The following is a 12,828-nucleotide window of genomic DNA, read 5'->3' on the forward strand; positions in this document are numbered from 1 at the left end:
AATTTAATGAGCCTTGCTCATCAGACATTGATGATAGAGCCCAAGCAACAAATTCTGATAATTGAAGGACGGGGGTTGCCATTGAAATTGGAGCAGCCATGGGCCATGGCGGCTGCTGTGCTGAGTGAGTGGTAGAGTTAGGCTATCTCCAAAGCTAAATATGGTAGTATAGAATTAAAAACCTGCAAGAAATTATTTTAAATGTACAATTTCAGTCTGTATTCATATAATTTATATTCAACAAAAAAGCTAAAAATAGGCCCTTCAATAATTTATTAATATTAAGTTTATAATTTAAATTCATATATTAATTTAGTTAAACTACCGTTGGATGTTTTCAAACCTAACTGTTGAATTTGAATTAATTATCGTTGCAAATGAGATGTGCTCCAAAAAAAGGGCTAAGAGGACACTCTATCATCCTGATGCTTCTTTGGCCAAATGATAGTATGTGAGTTTTATAGAATTACAGCCCAAATATCTATTAGAGATGAATTTTTGGACAAATCAAACTTTTTTTTTTATAGCTTTTGGACCTTTACCCTGGCTTGGTGGCTTGATAGAATTATAGCCCAATTATCCATTAGAAATGAATTTTTGGCAGATCATGTCATTTTCTAGCTTTTGTACGTTTAACTCTCTCTATTGTAGATGGCCTTACGGTTAGGGAAAAATGAGATGGTAGGGAGAGATGTGTGAGCGCCCATATTTTTATTACTTTAGAAGAATAATTTGTCATTTTATATTATTAAAATTTTAGTTTTATGTGTAAGTGGAGTATATGTGGCAACAATTAATTGGAAGAGGCACAAATAAAAAGTTAAATGAAAAAGGTAGATAGTATTCTTTAAAAAATATCTAAATCATACCACTTAATACTACGGTTTAGTAGTATTCATCTTCACTTGTAAGTAAGAAATTTTAGGTCTGATTCTTGCCAAATATGAAGTTGAACCACATTATTACTGCAAGCCCATTTGTAAAGTTTAACCCACTCTCTCACCCCTTAGTGTAGATACCATTCTTTGTTAAAAAAAAAAAAAATTAAATCATATATTCGGCTTAGAATTGCACACAATTTGGCTGTACATTGTGCCGCGAGACAAGGAATAACACCTCCTTTGTTGTTTTCCAAAGAGGTATTTGTTGATTTTCTTCCCGAATTTGTAAGGAGTTGCTAATTTCTTTTTGAACTTTAATAATTAGCCAATTTTCCTCCTAATAATAGATTTTAGAAATTTTCTTCCAATTTTCTATCTATTTTGATCACATGACAAATGTTTGAAGACAATAAAGTAATTTCATCCCTGATTTGGACAACATATTGCTTTTTCCTTCTTCTCTTTTTGCCAGTTGATTCTGAATTAGACATGGAAGTTCAATTAGCAGCTGCAAAGTATTAGCTTTAGTCGAAATCACCAAAATAAAATTACTCTTTTGCCCTTATATGGTTGCCATGTTTTGTTCACTTGACCAAGATAGATTGAACATTGGATGAAAAATTTTAAAATCTAACATCAGAAATTTGACTATTTATAAAAATTAAAAAAAAAACTAATTAGCTAAAATTAAAGTAGAAATTATGCAAGTTCGGAGCCGCAATAGATGAAGAGGTCTTTTCCAAACGAGGCGAGATTTTATGGTTTATCCAGTTATACTTAATAGCGAATTACCGACACGCGTATTGGACGTGTTTCGTAGACGTGGCGAGTGGCGACCAACTGCCATTCAAAAGCACCTTCCTCAAATGTAAGTATATATAACTCTCCACCTCTCCGCACTTTGTCGTAATTCGTATTGCTCTCTCTCTCTCTACACCTTCCCGCCGGTTGCTTCAGCTCTACGGTTCCGTTTCAACTTCCCTGGCCACCGAAAACATTGCTCTTTCCTTTTACTTTTTCAATTGGGTATTTTTCTGTGAAGCTTCTGGTTTCATCAGAGTTTTTCTTTGATTTCTGGTTTGAAAAAATCTGGTTTTTTTTTTTAATGTTTTAGTGGGTAGTTCTCAGATCTTCAATAAAATAAATGGTTTGTTGTTGATTTGATTTTGCTCTTCTGGGTTTTCGTTCCTTTTTAATGCTTTTAAGACTGTTCCTTGAGCTTTTAGTTTGAGTGTTGGATTTGTCCTTCGATATGTTGACTCTAGATTGGTGATTTTTTTTTTTTTTTTTGTTGGGGTTTTCTTGGGGAGGGGTTTAGTTGGGTGAGAGAGAGTAAAGTTTGAATTTTGAAACAAGAAGAGAGAGAAAAGTTGCTTTTGGCTTTTGAGGTTGAAGAAGAAGAAGAAGAAGAAGAGATGGATGTAACAGAAGTTACTTTAATACACCATGTGGGGATTGTGTTAATGGTGATCTGGTTTCTCTCTCACTTCAATTGCTGCCACCCAGTTGTCTACTTCATCTCTCTCATTTATCTCTACCTGGTATGGAATCACTTCTCTTCCTCATCAATGCTTTAGATTTTTTATTCATTAATTTTTTTTTGGTTTCTGCGGTTTTAGGAAACTATCAAAGCAAGGAAAGTAAATTATGAGAATTTATTTTTCCTTTATGCGAGGAATTAGAATCAAGCACAAAGTTTCCTGTTATCATTGTTTCTTTCTGTCAATAATATGTAATGTGATTTGATAAACGGGTGTGTATTAATTTGGAGGTGCAATTGCAGTACTTAATACGCACTTTTTCTTGTGCTTTCAACAGGTTCATGAGCGGTATGTTGTGAGGTTGCAGAAGAAATTACGATTTGAGGAAAGAAAACAGGCCAATCAGAGAAGGGTAACTTTTAGTTTTCACTTTTGTGTGGTTGATTTCTTTATCTGTAATTCGTACATTGAATAAAAGAGTTTTTGTTGATCTTTATAATTGTTCAAACTGATAAGTGATCAAAAGAAAGAGGACCCGCCATGAGAGAGGTTCTTGTATTTAAAGTCGAATTAAATTCTTTTGAGTATCTATGCTTTGCACTTTTTGTTGGAAAATTTTCTTTGTTACTTATTTGGAAATTAAGTTTGTGGTTTTGAATGTATGGCTGAATTAGTTAGGGAGTGCAATATCTCTCATTTTTTGACTTCCTTGTTCGATCCTTCAGGTACTTTCTGATTCTGAGACGGTACGGTGGTTGAACCATGCAGTTGAAAAGATATGGCCTATATGTATGGAACAGATTGCTTCACAGAAAGTTCTCCTCCCTATCATACCTTGGTTTATGGAGAAGTACAAACCGTGGACTGTTGTATGACTTTACCTTCTGATTTATCCATGTTCAATGCTCTGGTTTTGAACTTTTGATTGCTCCAATTGATTTTTGGGTTTAAAGAGCTCTCTCTTTTGAAAACTCGGATAATTTTTTTTTTTTTTTTTTTTTTGTAGTATTTTGATAATTTGCTGATGTACTTTACTCTTGGGTTGCAACTTTTAGCCGATTGATCGCTGCAATGCTTACTTCTTTTGGCTTGCAATCCTAGATCTTCTCATTTTAAGTTTGACTGTGAATCATCATATTTAGTTATGAGATTTTTAATTAGTTTTTTGACATGTGAACTGCTAGAGCAACTGTTCATTAAATTTAATTGCTATTCAAGTGGCTATAACTTGTTTGTTCTATGCTTCCTCATCCATAAGAGAATTCAAATAATTTTAATAAAACAGAAGAGAGATTGTTTTCGAGTACATAGTGTATTTTGATTATTTTTAGCGGCTTGTATGTGTGGGAAGCTACTTCCAACTTTTTCTCTGGTGGTTATGTTTTGATACTATTTTTGAGTTATTAGTGATGATTTATCATATTTTCAGGGTAAAGCTGTAGTACAGCATCTGTACTTGGGAAGAAACCCACCTATGTTCACAGAGATGAGAGTTCTTCGCCAATCTACTGATGATGACCACTTGGTAAGAGTTAATATTCTCCGGCACATTGGACCAATATTTTTCTTCTGTACTCTGTGGCTTTCGTTCTAGAATTCAGCCAAGATGAAGTGAAACATTGTAATAAATGCAGGTTTTGGAGTTAGGGATGAATTTTCTGACAGCTGATGATATGCTTGGAATTCTAGCTGTGAAACTGAGGAAAACACTAGGTTTCGGAATCTGGACGAAGTTGCATATTACAGGCATGCATGTTGAAGGGAAGGTATGGATTTGCCTAACTTGTAATTCAGGATGGGATCTTAAGTCGGTTTAAAGTTGAGGAAGTTTGTAAATTTGTTAAGCATGATAGAAATAGAAGCACGGTCTCCATGAGGATTAACTCTGTGACTGATTTTGCAACTTCTGAGTTCTGATTTGCACCACTTTATGGATATCTGTGAATTTAAAGACCGCTGGGAACTTTTATTTTTAATGATTGAATTCTGATATGTGGCCTTCTCTGTTTTGCCTAATCTGTTTTGCCTTTTAGAAATAGCATCCGAGCTTTAGATCTAGGGAGTTTTAACAAAAAGCCCACGGTACTGTTCACTTTAACGAAAAACCATATTTTTACACTAAAAAGTCAATCGTGGTACTATTCACTTTATCCTTTATATTGTCCTTATCATTAAAACTCAAAGTTTTCAAGCCCTTTTCATTAGTTTTCCTTTAGATCTAATGTATTATCTCAGCCAGAAAAGCTTATGATTTATGTTAGATGTTCCATGTTATCTTATTGATTTGGTTCTGGTCAGTGTCGTTAACTAAGAATGTTTAAGAGGGGTGACCTCTGCTCTTTGGTGGCATGATGGAAAACCTTTCGTTTTTTGGTGAAGTAATGTCAACACTGGCATGTGATAAGGCTGTGATTTTCTTTCTCTTGTGTAGGTCCTGATTGGGGTGAAGTTCCTTCGAAAGTGGCCTTTCCTAGGCCGTGTGCGGTTATGCTTCGTTGAGCCTCCATATTTTCAAATGACCGTCAAGCCTATTTTCACCCGCGGGCTTGATGTTACAGAAGTCCCTGGGATTGATGGATGGCTGGTAAGCTTTTATGATATTTTATGCAGATAAATTCTTAAATCTCCCCTTTCATCGGTCACTCACTTTGTCTTTGTGTTTACTAATCTCTGATTTTCTCCTTCGTTGATTCCGTCTCCCAGGATAAGCTTCTCGCTGTTGCCTTTGAGCAGACACTTGTTCAGGTAAACTATTTGGATTTGACATACCATATATATAATTCTATGCCATCCGTTGGCTCTGTTGAATGCAAAGACTTCAGTTCAGACATCTCCTTGCATGTTGTAATGAAGGCCTTTCTCATTAAGCTGAAAAGCCTCTGGCCTAAGATTTCCATTTGTTGCAAATTTCCAATTTCAGAAAAATATCTTGATAGTTCTCTCCGTCTGTAGGTGTTTCATACCTTCCAAATAGAATTTAAGGTTGATTAAAATTCCACGTGATTTAGTTAAAAAAAAAAAAGCTTGTTCAAATGACAAATCATGGGACTTTTCGATGTTATGTTTCATATGGCAGCAAGACAATTCCGAAAATGTTACTAATTATCTTTATCTCTTTGCAGCCTAATATGCTAGTTGTTGACATGGAGAAATTTACTTCACCAGAACAGGGTAAGGGCCACGTAAATACATTTTCAGTACTTCCGTCGACTAGATTCTCTTGCATTCAGTCCCCATGTGATATAAGTTCCTCTCACCATTCACTCTCTAAAATGTTTCAATTACTGTGTTCATGTGAATGACAGAAAGTTGGTTCACTGTCGATGAGAAGGATCCTGTTGCTTTTGTGAGAATAGAAGTTATCGAAGCATCTGACATGAAAGCCTCCGATCTTAATGGTTAGTTATTTGTTTGCCAGTACAACAAGATTTTTTTAACTAACACATGGAGGTTATTTTTTGTGTTTAATACAGATCTCTATTTTCAGGATTCGCTGACCCTTATGTGAAGGGTCGTTTGGGTGTTTACCAATTCAAAACTAAGATACAAAAGAAAACGCTGACTCCAAAATGGCACGAGGAATTTAAGATCCCCATTATCACATGGGATTCACCAAATGTGCTAGCTATTGAAGTTAATGACAAGGACATATTTGTTGATGATACTCTTGGGTTTGTTTCTGAACTTCCTTAATATATTATGTTCTGTACCGTGCCTAAGTCTCTGCAAATAATATTGCTATAGTATGCCTTTTACATTTAGAGGATTACCGACTGAAGAGATTAATGATCACAAGCACAAATTAAATGAGTCTGGAAGCTAGTTATCTCCTTGTGCTTTGGTTTTGTATGAAGTTGTTCTGTAGGTGCTGTTTTATCTGTACGATTAACTGACACTTCTTCTATATCCAGAGACTGTTCCATTAACATCAGCAATCTTAGGGATGGCGGGAGGCATGACATGTGGTTGCCTCTTCAGAACATCAAAACGGCTGGGAGGCTGCATGTTGCAGTAACCGTACTATACGAAAATGAGAAGGTAACTTTTTCCTTCAACTAGTTCTACTGATAATGTCTATTAGGAGATTAAAGTCAAGAGATTGATCGTTCTAGTTGCTGCATAAATTAGAATGCAATGCTTCCACAAGAATGCTCAGGTGTGCATGGCGCTCCGCTCCTTCGAAAAAGTACCTTCACAATTTGAGGATCTCAATGAATCCTCTAATTGTTTTAATTTCTGTTTTCCCTTGTTTCTCTCATGTCTATTCTCACAATTGAAACAAATATGAAGGCTCAATTCTCTAGGACATCTAGGTGATAAAGTTTTTTCAGGAAGAGAAAAATCTTCAAAGGTTTGACTTGAGCCACTTTCTTACACAGGGAGATGACGGTCCAGATGTTCAGGAAAAGCCGGATGTGGAAGAACAAAGAAATTCCTTTGTCAGTGACACTGGTAATAAAGGTTCCTTCTCATCTGTATCGTTGGGGAAATCTCCTAAGGTAGCAGATCATTTTGAGCCCATTGATGTTGATGGGCAGAAAGAGACCGGTATATGGGTCCATCACCCAGGAAACGAAGTTTCCCAAACTTGGGAGGCTAGAAAAGGAAAGGGTCGACGACTTAATACCCAAGTTCAAGGGGAGCCTAATGGTAGTGGCCTTGGATCCCAAGTTAATGATAGCAGCAGCACTGATGAGAATCCTGAAGATAAACATCGAATGCCATCAGTTCGCAGGGGTCTGCATATGATCAGTTCGGTGTTCCATAGGAATTCCAAGAAGGAGGATAATTCATGCAGCTTTAAAGAGCCACTCGAAACCCCACGTGTGAATCTAAGGGCAGTTAATGAAAAAGATATTGGTGCGAGTAATGAAGAAGATATTGGTGTGCGACTTGTTATGGATGACGGCCTTTGTAGCCCTCTTTCTGGCAAGGCAAATTCAAAAGGAGGGCCGTTAAGTTCTGGAGAGAGTGGTTCAGATAGCCCAGGAAAAGGCAAGGTGAAAGACATGGCAAAGAATCTCTACAAAAGCGCTGAAAGGTCGGTAAAGCATGCACTTTCACGGAAAGGTTCTAGAAAGTCTCAAGCTGATTCCCGCACAGTGAGTGAAAGAGAAATTTTAGCAGATTCCATCTCTTCCGATGATGATTCTCTTCCGCCCCCATTTGTTGAAACGATACCAGTTGCCTCCAAGGCTATACCTCGTAGCTCCGATATTGATTCAGGTATAGCAGAGAAGCCCGTGGTTCAGCCGGTAATTGACACTGCAGTGGATGCTGAAGTCCCAGCAAATAGGGTTGAACTTGGAGAACTCGAAAAAGTGGATGAGGAGCTGAACAGCCCTGGAAGAAGTAGCGATGAATTGTCCGAGCCGTCAAAAGTTGAAGCTAGCTGATGCAGAATTGAAGGTGGCAGCTCGTACTGTTCGTCTTGCGGCTGAATTAGCAGATTTATGGCGTGCATGTCCAGGCCACGTAATGGACGTTCTTGTGAAACACTCGGCCGAACAAATGCGTTGATATGTTTTTTCACCTTGAAAAAAACACTTGTATACAAAAATTGAGGAATTTTGATGCAGCTATAGGTTCTTTTTGTAAATATGTTGCATACATGTAAAGTTGTTTTGAGAAAAGTTTTGTGATTTGAACTTTTGTTTAATACACTGGTACAAATTTGTTTAGTTATAGAAGGGCCATGGGTTGCTTGGGAGCCCAAGTCCAAACTCACTATTTTTGTCCGAGCCGAAACAATGACAGCACGACATGTGGATAGGTTATTCTGAACACGACCCATTGTGACCCTAGGTATTAAAAATGTAATCAAGGTTCTCAATTTGGAAAGCAAAATTTGAAATGACGCTAATTTGGACAGTAAATCTAGAAATGATCTTATGGCATTTAATTATCGATATAGAATTGTATTTGTCGTCACGTGACTGTAAAGTTTCTCATTTTCCTTTTTGTTGGAAACAAAAAAACCACCATCTCAATGTCTGTTGTCACTAGTACTACGGTCTAGTAATATTCCACTTTACTTGTAAGTAAGAGGTATTGAGTTTGATTCTCGCCAAAGGCGAATTTTAACCACATTATTACTAGCCCATTGTGAGGCTTAGCCTACCCCCTCATTCTTTAATGTAGATAATATCGTTTGTAAAAAATAAAATAAAAAATGTATGTTCTTCCTTGCTAGTCTGTCCTCTAAGAAGACCTCTCATCCATTTAGGGTACATGGATCATGAACAGAAAAATGACCGTCAAAGGATTGAAATGAAGAGAGTGCAAAATGATGACTAGTTCACATATAGATCTGAGATTTGCAAAAAGACCCAATGAACGAAAAGCTCTTGGGGACTTGAATGACGGATGAGAACCGCTCAACTCACCCAACAACTCAACGAGCTAGTTGTTGAGGCCAATTGATGTATATTTAAACTAACCTAAATAATAGATTAGTTTAAACCAAATTAAACTCGCAAACGCACAAATCAATTGTAATAACATATACAAATACGAGGTTGATCCCACAAAGATTGCTTTAACACCAGTTTAACCAATTAATCACACTAGACTTAATTAAACAAACAAATGATAGATTGAATTGAATAATTGATTAAGACTAAAATTAAAAAGAAAAAGAAAAGACAATTAATAAACACACAACACAAGAAGAAATTGAGAAACAATGGAAATCTAAGGTTATGAATCCACCAACAACAATCCTATTTACTTTTCCTAGAGCCAACTACTATCCAATTACCATGCCAATGTTAAAGGTTGTTTTTTCTAAGGTATGAATTAATTCGTGGTCAGACATCAACTCTTGTATCTCTACATGATAATTATATCTTATTGGTTAGGCATACAATTAAACACATAAAAACCCATTAAGCGTAAAAGAATCATGTCAACCAAGTAGGACTAACTTGATATTAGTCATCCTCACTAGTTTGTCTACTCTTCTTAATCTTAGTTCCAATAAACCTAATTGATTGGTCATCCTCATAGATTTATCTAACTATCTAGATGCAAAATTTCTAAAGGTGATTAGTCATTAGAAATTCGAACCTAGAATAAAATACCCACAAAGATTAAGAATATAACATGACACATAATCGGATAATAATTAACAAAGTACTTCGCAAATATTCATGTCATGGCTTCATCATAAACCTTAGAAAATAACTTAGTTACACATGGAAATAAAAATAAAAGAAAGATAGAACCCGGAATCCATGGCAAAGCACGTCCCTAAGCTATTCTTCACAAATTGCAGAGATGGTGAATAGTGTAGTGGTGTAATGGTATCGGGGATGCGGGGGATGATGGATATCTTAGAGAGATCTTAGGGACCTTATTTATACTAGAAACAAACCCTAAAATGTCTGGAAGAAACTCTCCTAAAATAAAACAAACTCCTAAACAATTAATGACACAAACTAGGAAAGAATCCTTCTTGGCTTGGAAACACGTCATTTGTCTTGCACGTTTTGGGGTCGATTTATCTTAAATTCTGTAAAAATATGAGAAACGTAGTTTTATCTCTTATCTTTCCAAGCATATATCGCACGCCACTAGGAAAAATCGGGAAAACCTTCAAATCTTCATTCTCCCAAAGCTGCGCAATTCTGACAGGAAAACAACTTCTGCAGAATTGATTTGTAAAATTGGAATGAATGGCTCCATGGAAAATTATGAAATTCAGACACAACGATCTTCAGCCCCTGAGCTTCCTTCTCCAATTGTCCTTGCATCAAAACTCCTCGGGAAGGTCGAATTATCACCAAAAATGTCCTAAGTACGTAGATTGGCTGAAATTGAGAAAAGGAAAGTAATATGGCTCTTTTAAGACCAATTCCTTAACAAAACTTAGGGATAATTAATATGAAAATATGGTAAATAATGCACTTGTCACCAATCACTTCAAAACTAGCTGGGAATGATGCGAGAGGCAGGCAATGGCGGAGCCATCTTAAGACCACAGTAGGCTGAGGCCTACCCTAATTATTTTTTGTTGCAATCTCTACTCTCTGTCTACCATTGATCAATTTTATAATATTACCATTAACTTGAATTTGTTTTCAATCCAACAAATACAAAGCCTATAATTTTCACTTAACAATTCGATAAGAATATTAGTTGATCATATTCTCTGTTTTTTGCCCATATGCAATTTTTTTCCTTTGCTTGCAAACTATTATTTTTGTTAGTTTCTTATTTCCCTCTATATCATCTATGAAATTAAGAAGAGAAAAAGTTTTTCTGTGAATAAAACCTTTCAAAATTCTCTTATGCCTTAATGTTTTTACAAATGAATGTATGATCACTCACATTTGAATTTAATAAGAATGTGCAATAAATAGATATGCTTTTAATGTTTTATTCTCCACCCTTAATATGAAATTCATGAGTAGTTGACCATGTATCCTTGGTTACAATGAGACCAAAAGAACGAGGCTATGTTTCTATATATATTATATGACAATTTCAATTTAAAGTGTGCCTCTCCTAATATGAACTTTTGGCTCCGCCACTGGACAGGCCTTCGAGAAAGCAATTTGAAAACCAATAACATGCAGTCGAAAAATGAAGGCTGTGTAATTTTTGTTTTCGAACAAGCTATATTTTTGAACAAGCGATACTATCTAGATTAACGAGATCGCTAAGCCTCATAATAAGCGAGCCATAATAATATGGTTCAAATTCGCTTTTGGCGAGAATCAAACCTAAGATCTCTCACTTACAAATGAAAATGAATACCACGAGACCGAAGAACTAAGTAACAAGGCTGTGTATTTTAGTTACATAGGAATTTGCTAAGTCCATTTAGATTATAATGAGAGTATTTAGGAAGTTGTAACATTTATGTTGATTGAATTATTCATCTGTACTCCAGCAAAATATGAATAAAAAGGTAATTAAAATAATAAACTCCGTCTTCTAATCTTAAAGACCACATGTTTTTTTTCTAATGTATGATTGCAAACATATCAATTTTGATGAAAACACAACACAATACCAGTAAGAAGAACAATCAAATGACAGCCGAATTCAGGGATGCATATGCAAGGAACTCCGTATTACTTCCGATCATGGCCATGTCGTCTTCTTTTAAAGTCAAGGTGACTTCTATGCCACCGCCATCATTTGTGTCCATCAATGCAATCATGTTCTTGAATTCGATGCTACGAATGCTCACCCATGCTGGCTTTCCCCACCCGAAATTGGCTTTGTAGAAGGGAAGCCGGCACCAACTGCTAAAAGCATAGGTTTCTACATCATGTCTTCCCAGATTGCCAGACTCTTTGATGGTTTGCATTACCACATCACCACTAACTCCATTAGGGCGTTCTTCTTTATATACTTCAATGCCTTTTCGGAGTTTCACAACCAAGTTTTTGTAGTCTAATCCACTCTGTAAGTTCATTGTCGTGAAGCACCACACAAGATTCCCCATTAGGTTTTCTGCCTGCCCTGATAATCATTTCCTTATGTTCGCCGCTTGACACAAAACTGATGGCTTTATAGAACCCAAATTCGATCTTGAAGCTTCCATTGTGCATTTCCAAATGAGGGCCGACACTACTTCAACACGCGTTGGATTTGGCACTGCTGCACCGGCAGCTTTGGTCTTAAGAGCAGCAATACTTGAGGCATCAAACATGTATCTCTGTGTTATACACTTGTCTTTAGGAAGGTACACGGTAGGTTTTGGTGAGTTGAAGAAATCTTGTGGGGCGAATAGAGAAGCTGCAATGCCAAAATCTGCAGGAAGCACGTCATGATCACTTGTAATGGCTAAGCCGAGGTCAATTTCCATCCAGTGCTTTATGAATGCGCTGACTGTTGAAGCATCGGCGACCTTATGCAAAATGCTGACCCCAATTGCCAATCCACCACATTCAAACAAGTTAGCCTGAACTAGTAGAAGATAGCCTGCTTCTGATTGATTGGATCCTATAGCAGTTGGAAGCAATTGATTTAGGATCGAAAATTGAGGTTTGTCCAAAATCTCCAATATGGGACAGTTAACTTGGGACTTAAGAATGCAGCTCCATGATCATTGCAGCTGATCGGAACATTGTATTCAAATTTTCCCACAAAGGGATAGAAGCGAGTGAGGGCTTCCGATAATGATTTCTTTAGAAGCTTGAGCTTTTCAGCAAACAGGCAATGGCGATTGTTATTGACTTCATCGGGATTGTAACAATAGAAAAGAATTATTGGGATATGAATATCAAGTTGAAACTGATGAAAAACAAATAGCCCCAAATTTCTGAGGTGGTAAGGAGTTGGAGAGTGAACGATGTCAACCTTCATCTCTGAAGCTATCTTTTGTTCCACACTTTGAGTTACGATCGATCTTTATTATGTTTTTAGAGAAGCATTTAGCGTTTCGGATCAATCTGTATGTTTTGGATTTATCTAAGGAGCATTTAGTGTTTGGCCTCAATTTGAAGGGTCAG

General features: G+C 36.5%; 1 protein-coding gene and 1 pseudogene across 1 annotated transcript; one reads left to right on the plus strand and one right to left on the minus strand.

Moving 5' to 3' along the window:
- The first annotated feature begins 1,774 nt into the window (after window positions 1-1,774).
- Window positions 1,775-8,043, plus strand: LOC137742768 (C2 domain-containing protein At1g53590-like). Its single transcript, XM_068482717.2, has 12 exons — window positions 1,775-2,422; window positions 2,700-2,774; window positions 3,088-3,231; window positions 3,792-3,887; window positions 3,997-4,128; window positions 4,794-4,946; window positions 5,066-5,107; window positions 5,485-5,533; window positions 5,668-5,760; window positions 5,850-6,033; window positions 6,274-6,400; window positions 6,742-8,043. The coding sequence occupies exons 1-12, from the start codon at window positions 2,297-2,299 to the stop codon at window positions 7,756-7,758; spliced, it is 2,238 nt and encodes a 745-aa protein (XP_068338818.2). The 5' UTR covers window positions 1,775-2,296; the 3' UTR covers window positions 7,759-8,043.
- A 3,170-nt stretch (window positions 8,044-11,213) lies between these two features.
- On the minus strand, window positions 11,214-12,715 carry LOC137741858 (akuammiline synthase 1-like; annotated as a pseudogene).
- Window positions 12,716-12,828: the final 113 nt, after the last annotated feature.

Source organism: Pyrus communis, chromosome 11, assembly GCF_041283825.1.
Source record: "Pyrus communis isolate YQ-2024b chromosome 11, ASM4128382v1, whole genome shotgun sequence".
NCBI lineage: Eukaryota > Viridiplantae > Streptophyta > Magnoliopsida > Rosales > Rosaceae > Pyrus > Pyrus communis.

Excerpts from the sequence above, each read along its gene's own strand:
- LOC137742768 (XM_068482717.2), top strand. The coding sequence starts at position 2,297 with ATGGATGTAACAGAAGTTACTTTAATACACCATGTGGGGATTGTGTTA. Across the intron at positions 2,423-2,699 it reads CTCTCATTTATCTCTACCTG|GTTCATGAGCGGTATGTTGT; the intron begins GTATGGAATCAC and ends TGCTTTCAACAG. Across the intron at positions 3,232-3,791 it reads AGTACAAACCGTGGACTGTT|GGTAAAGCTGTAGTACAGCA; the intron begins GTATGACTTTAC and ends TCATATTTTCAG.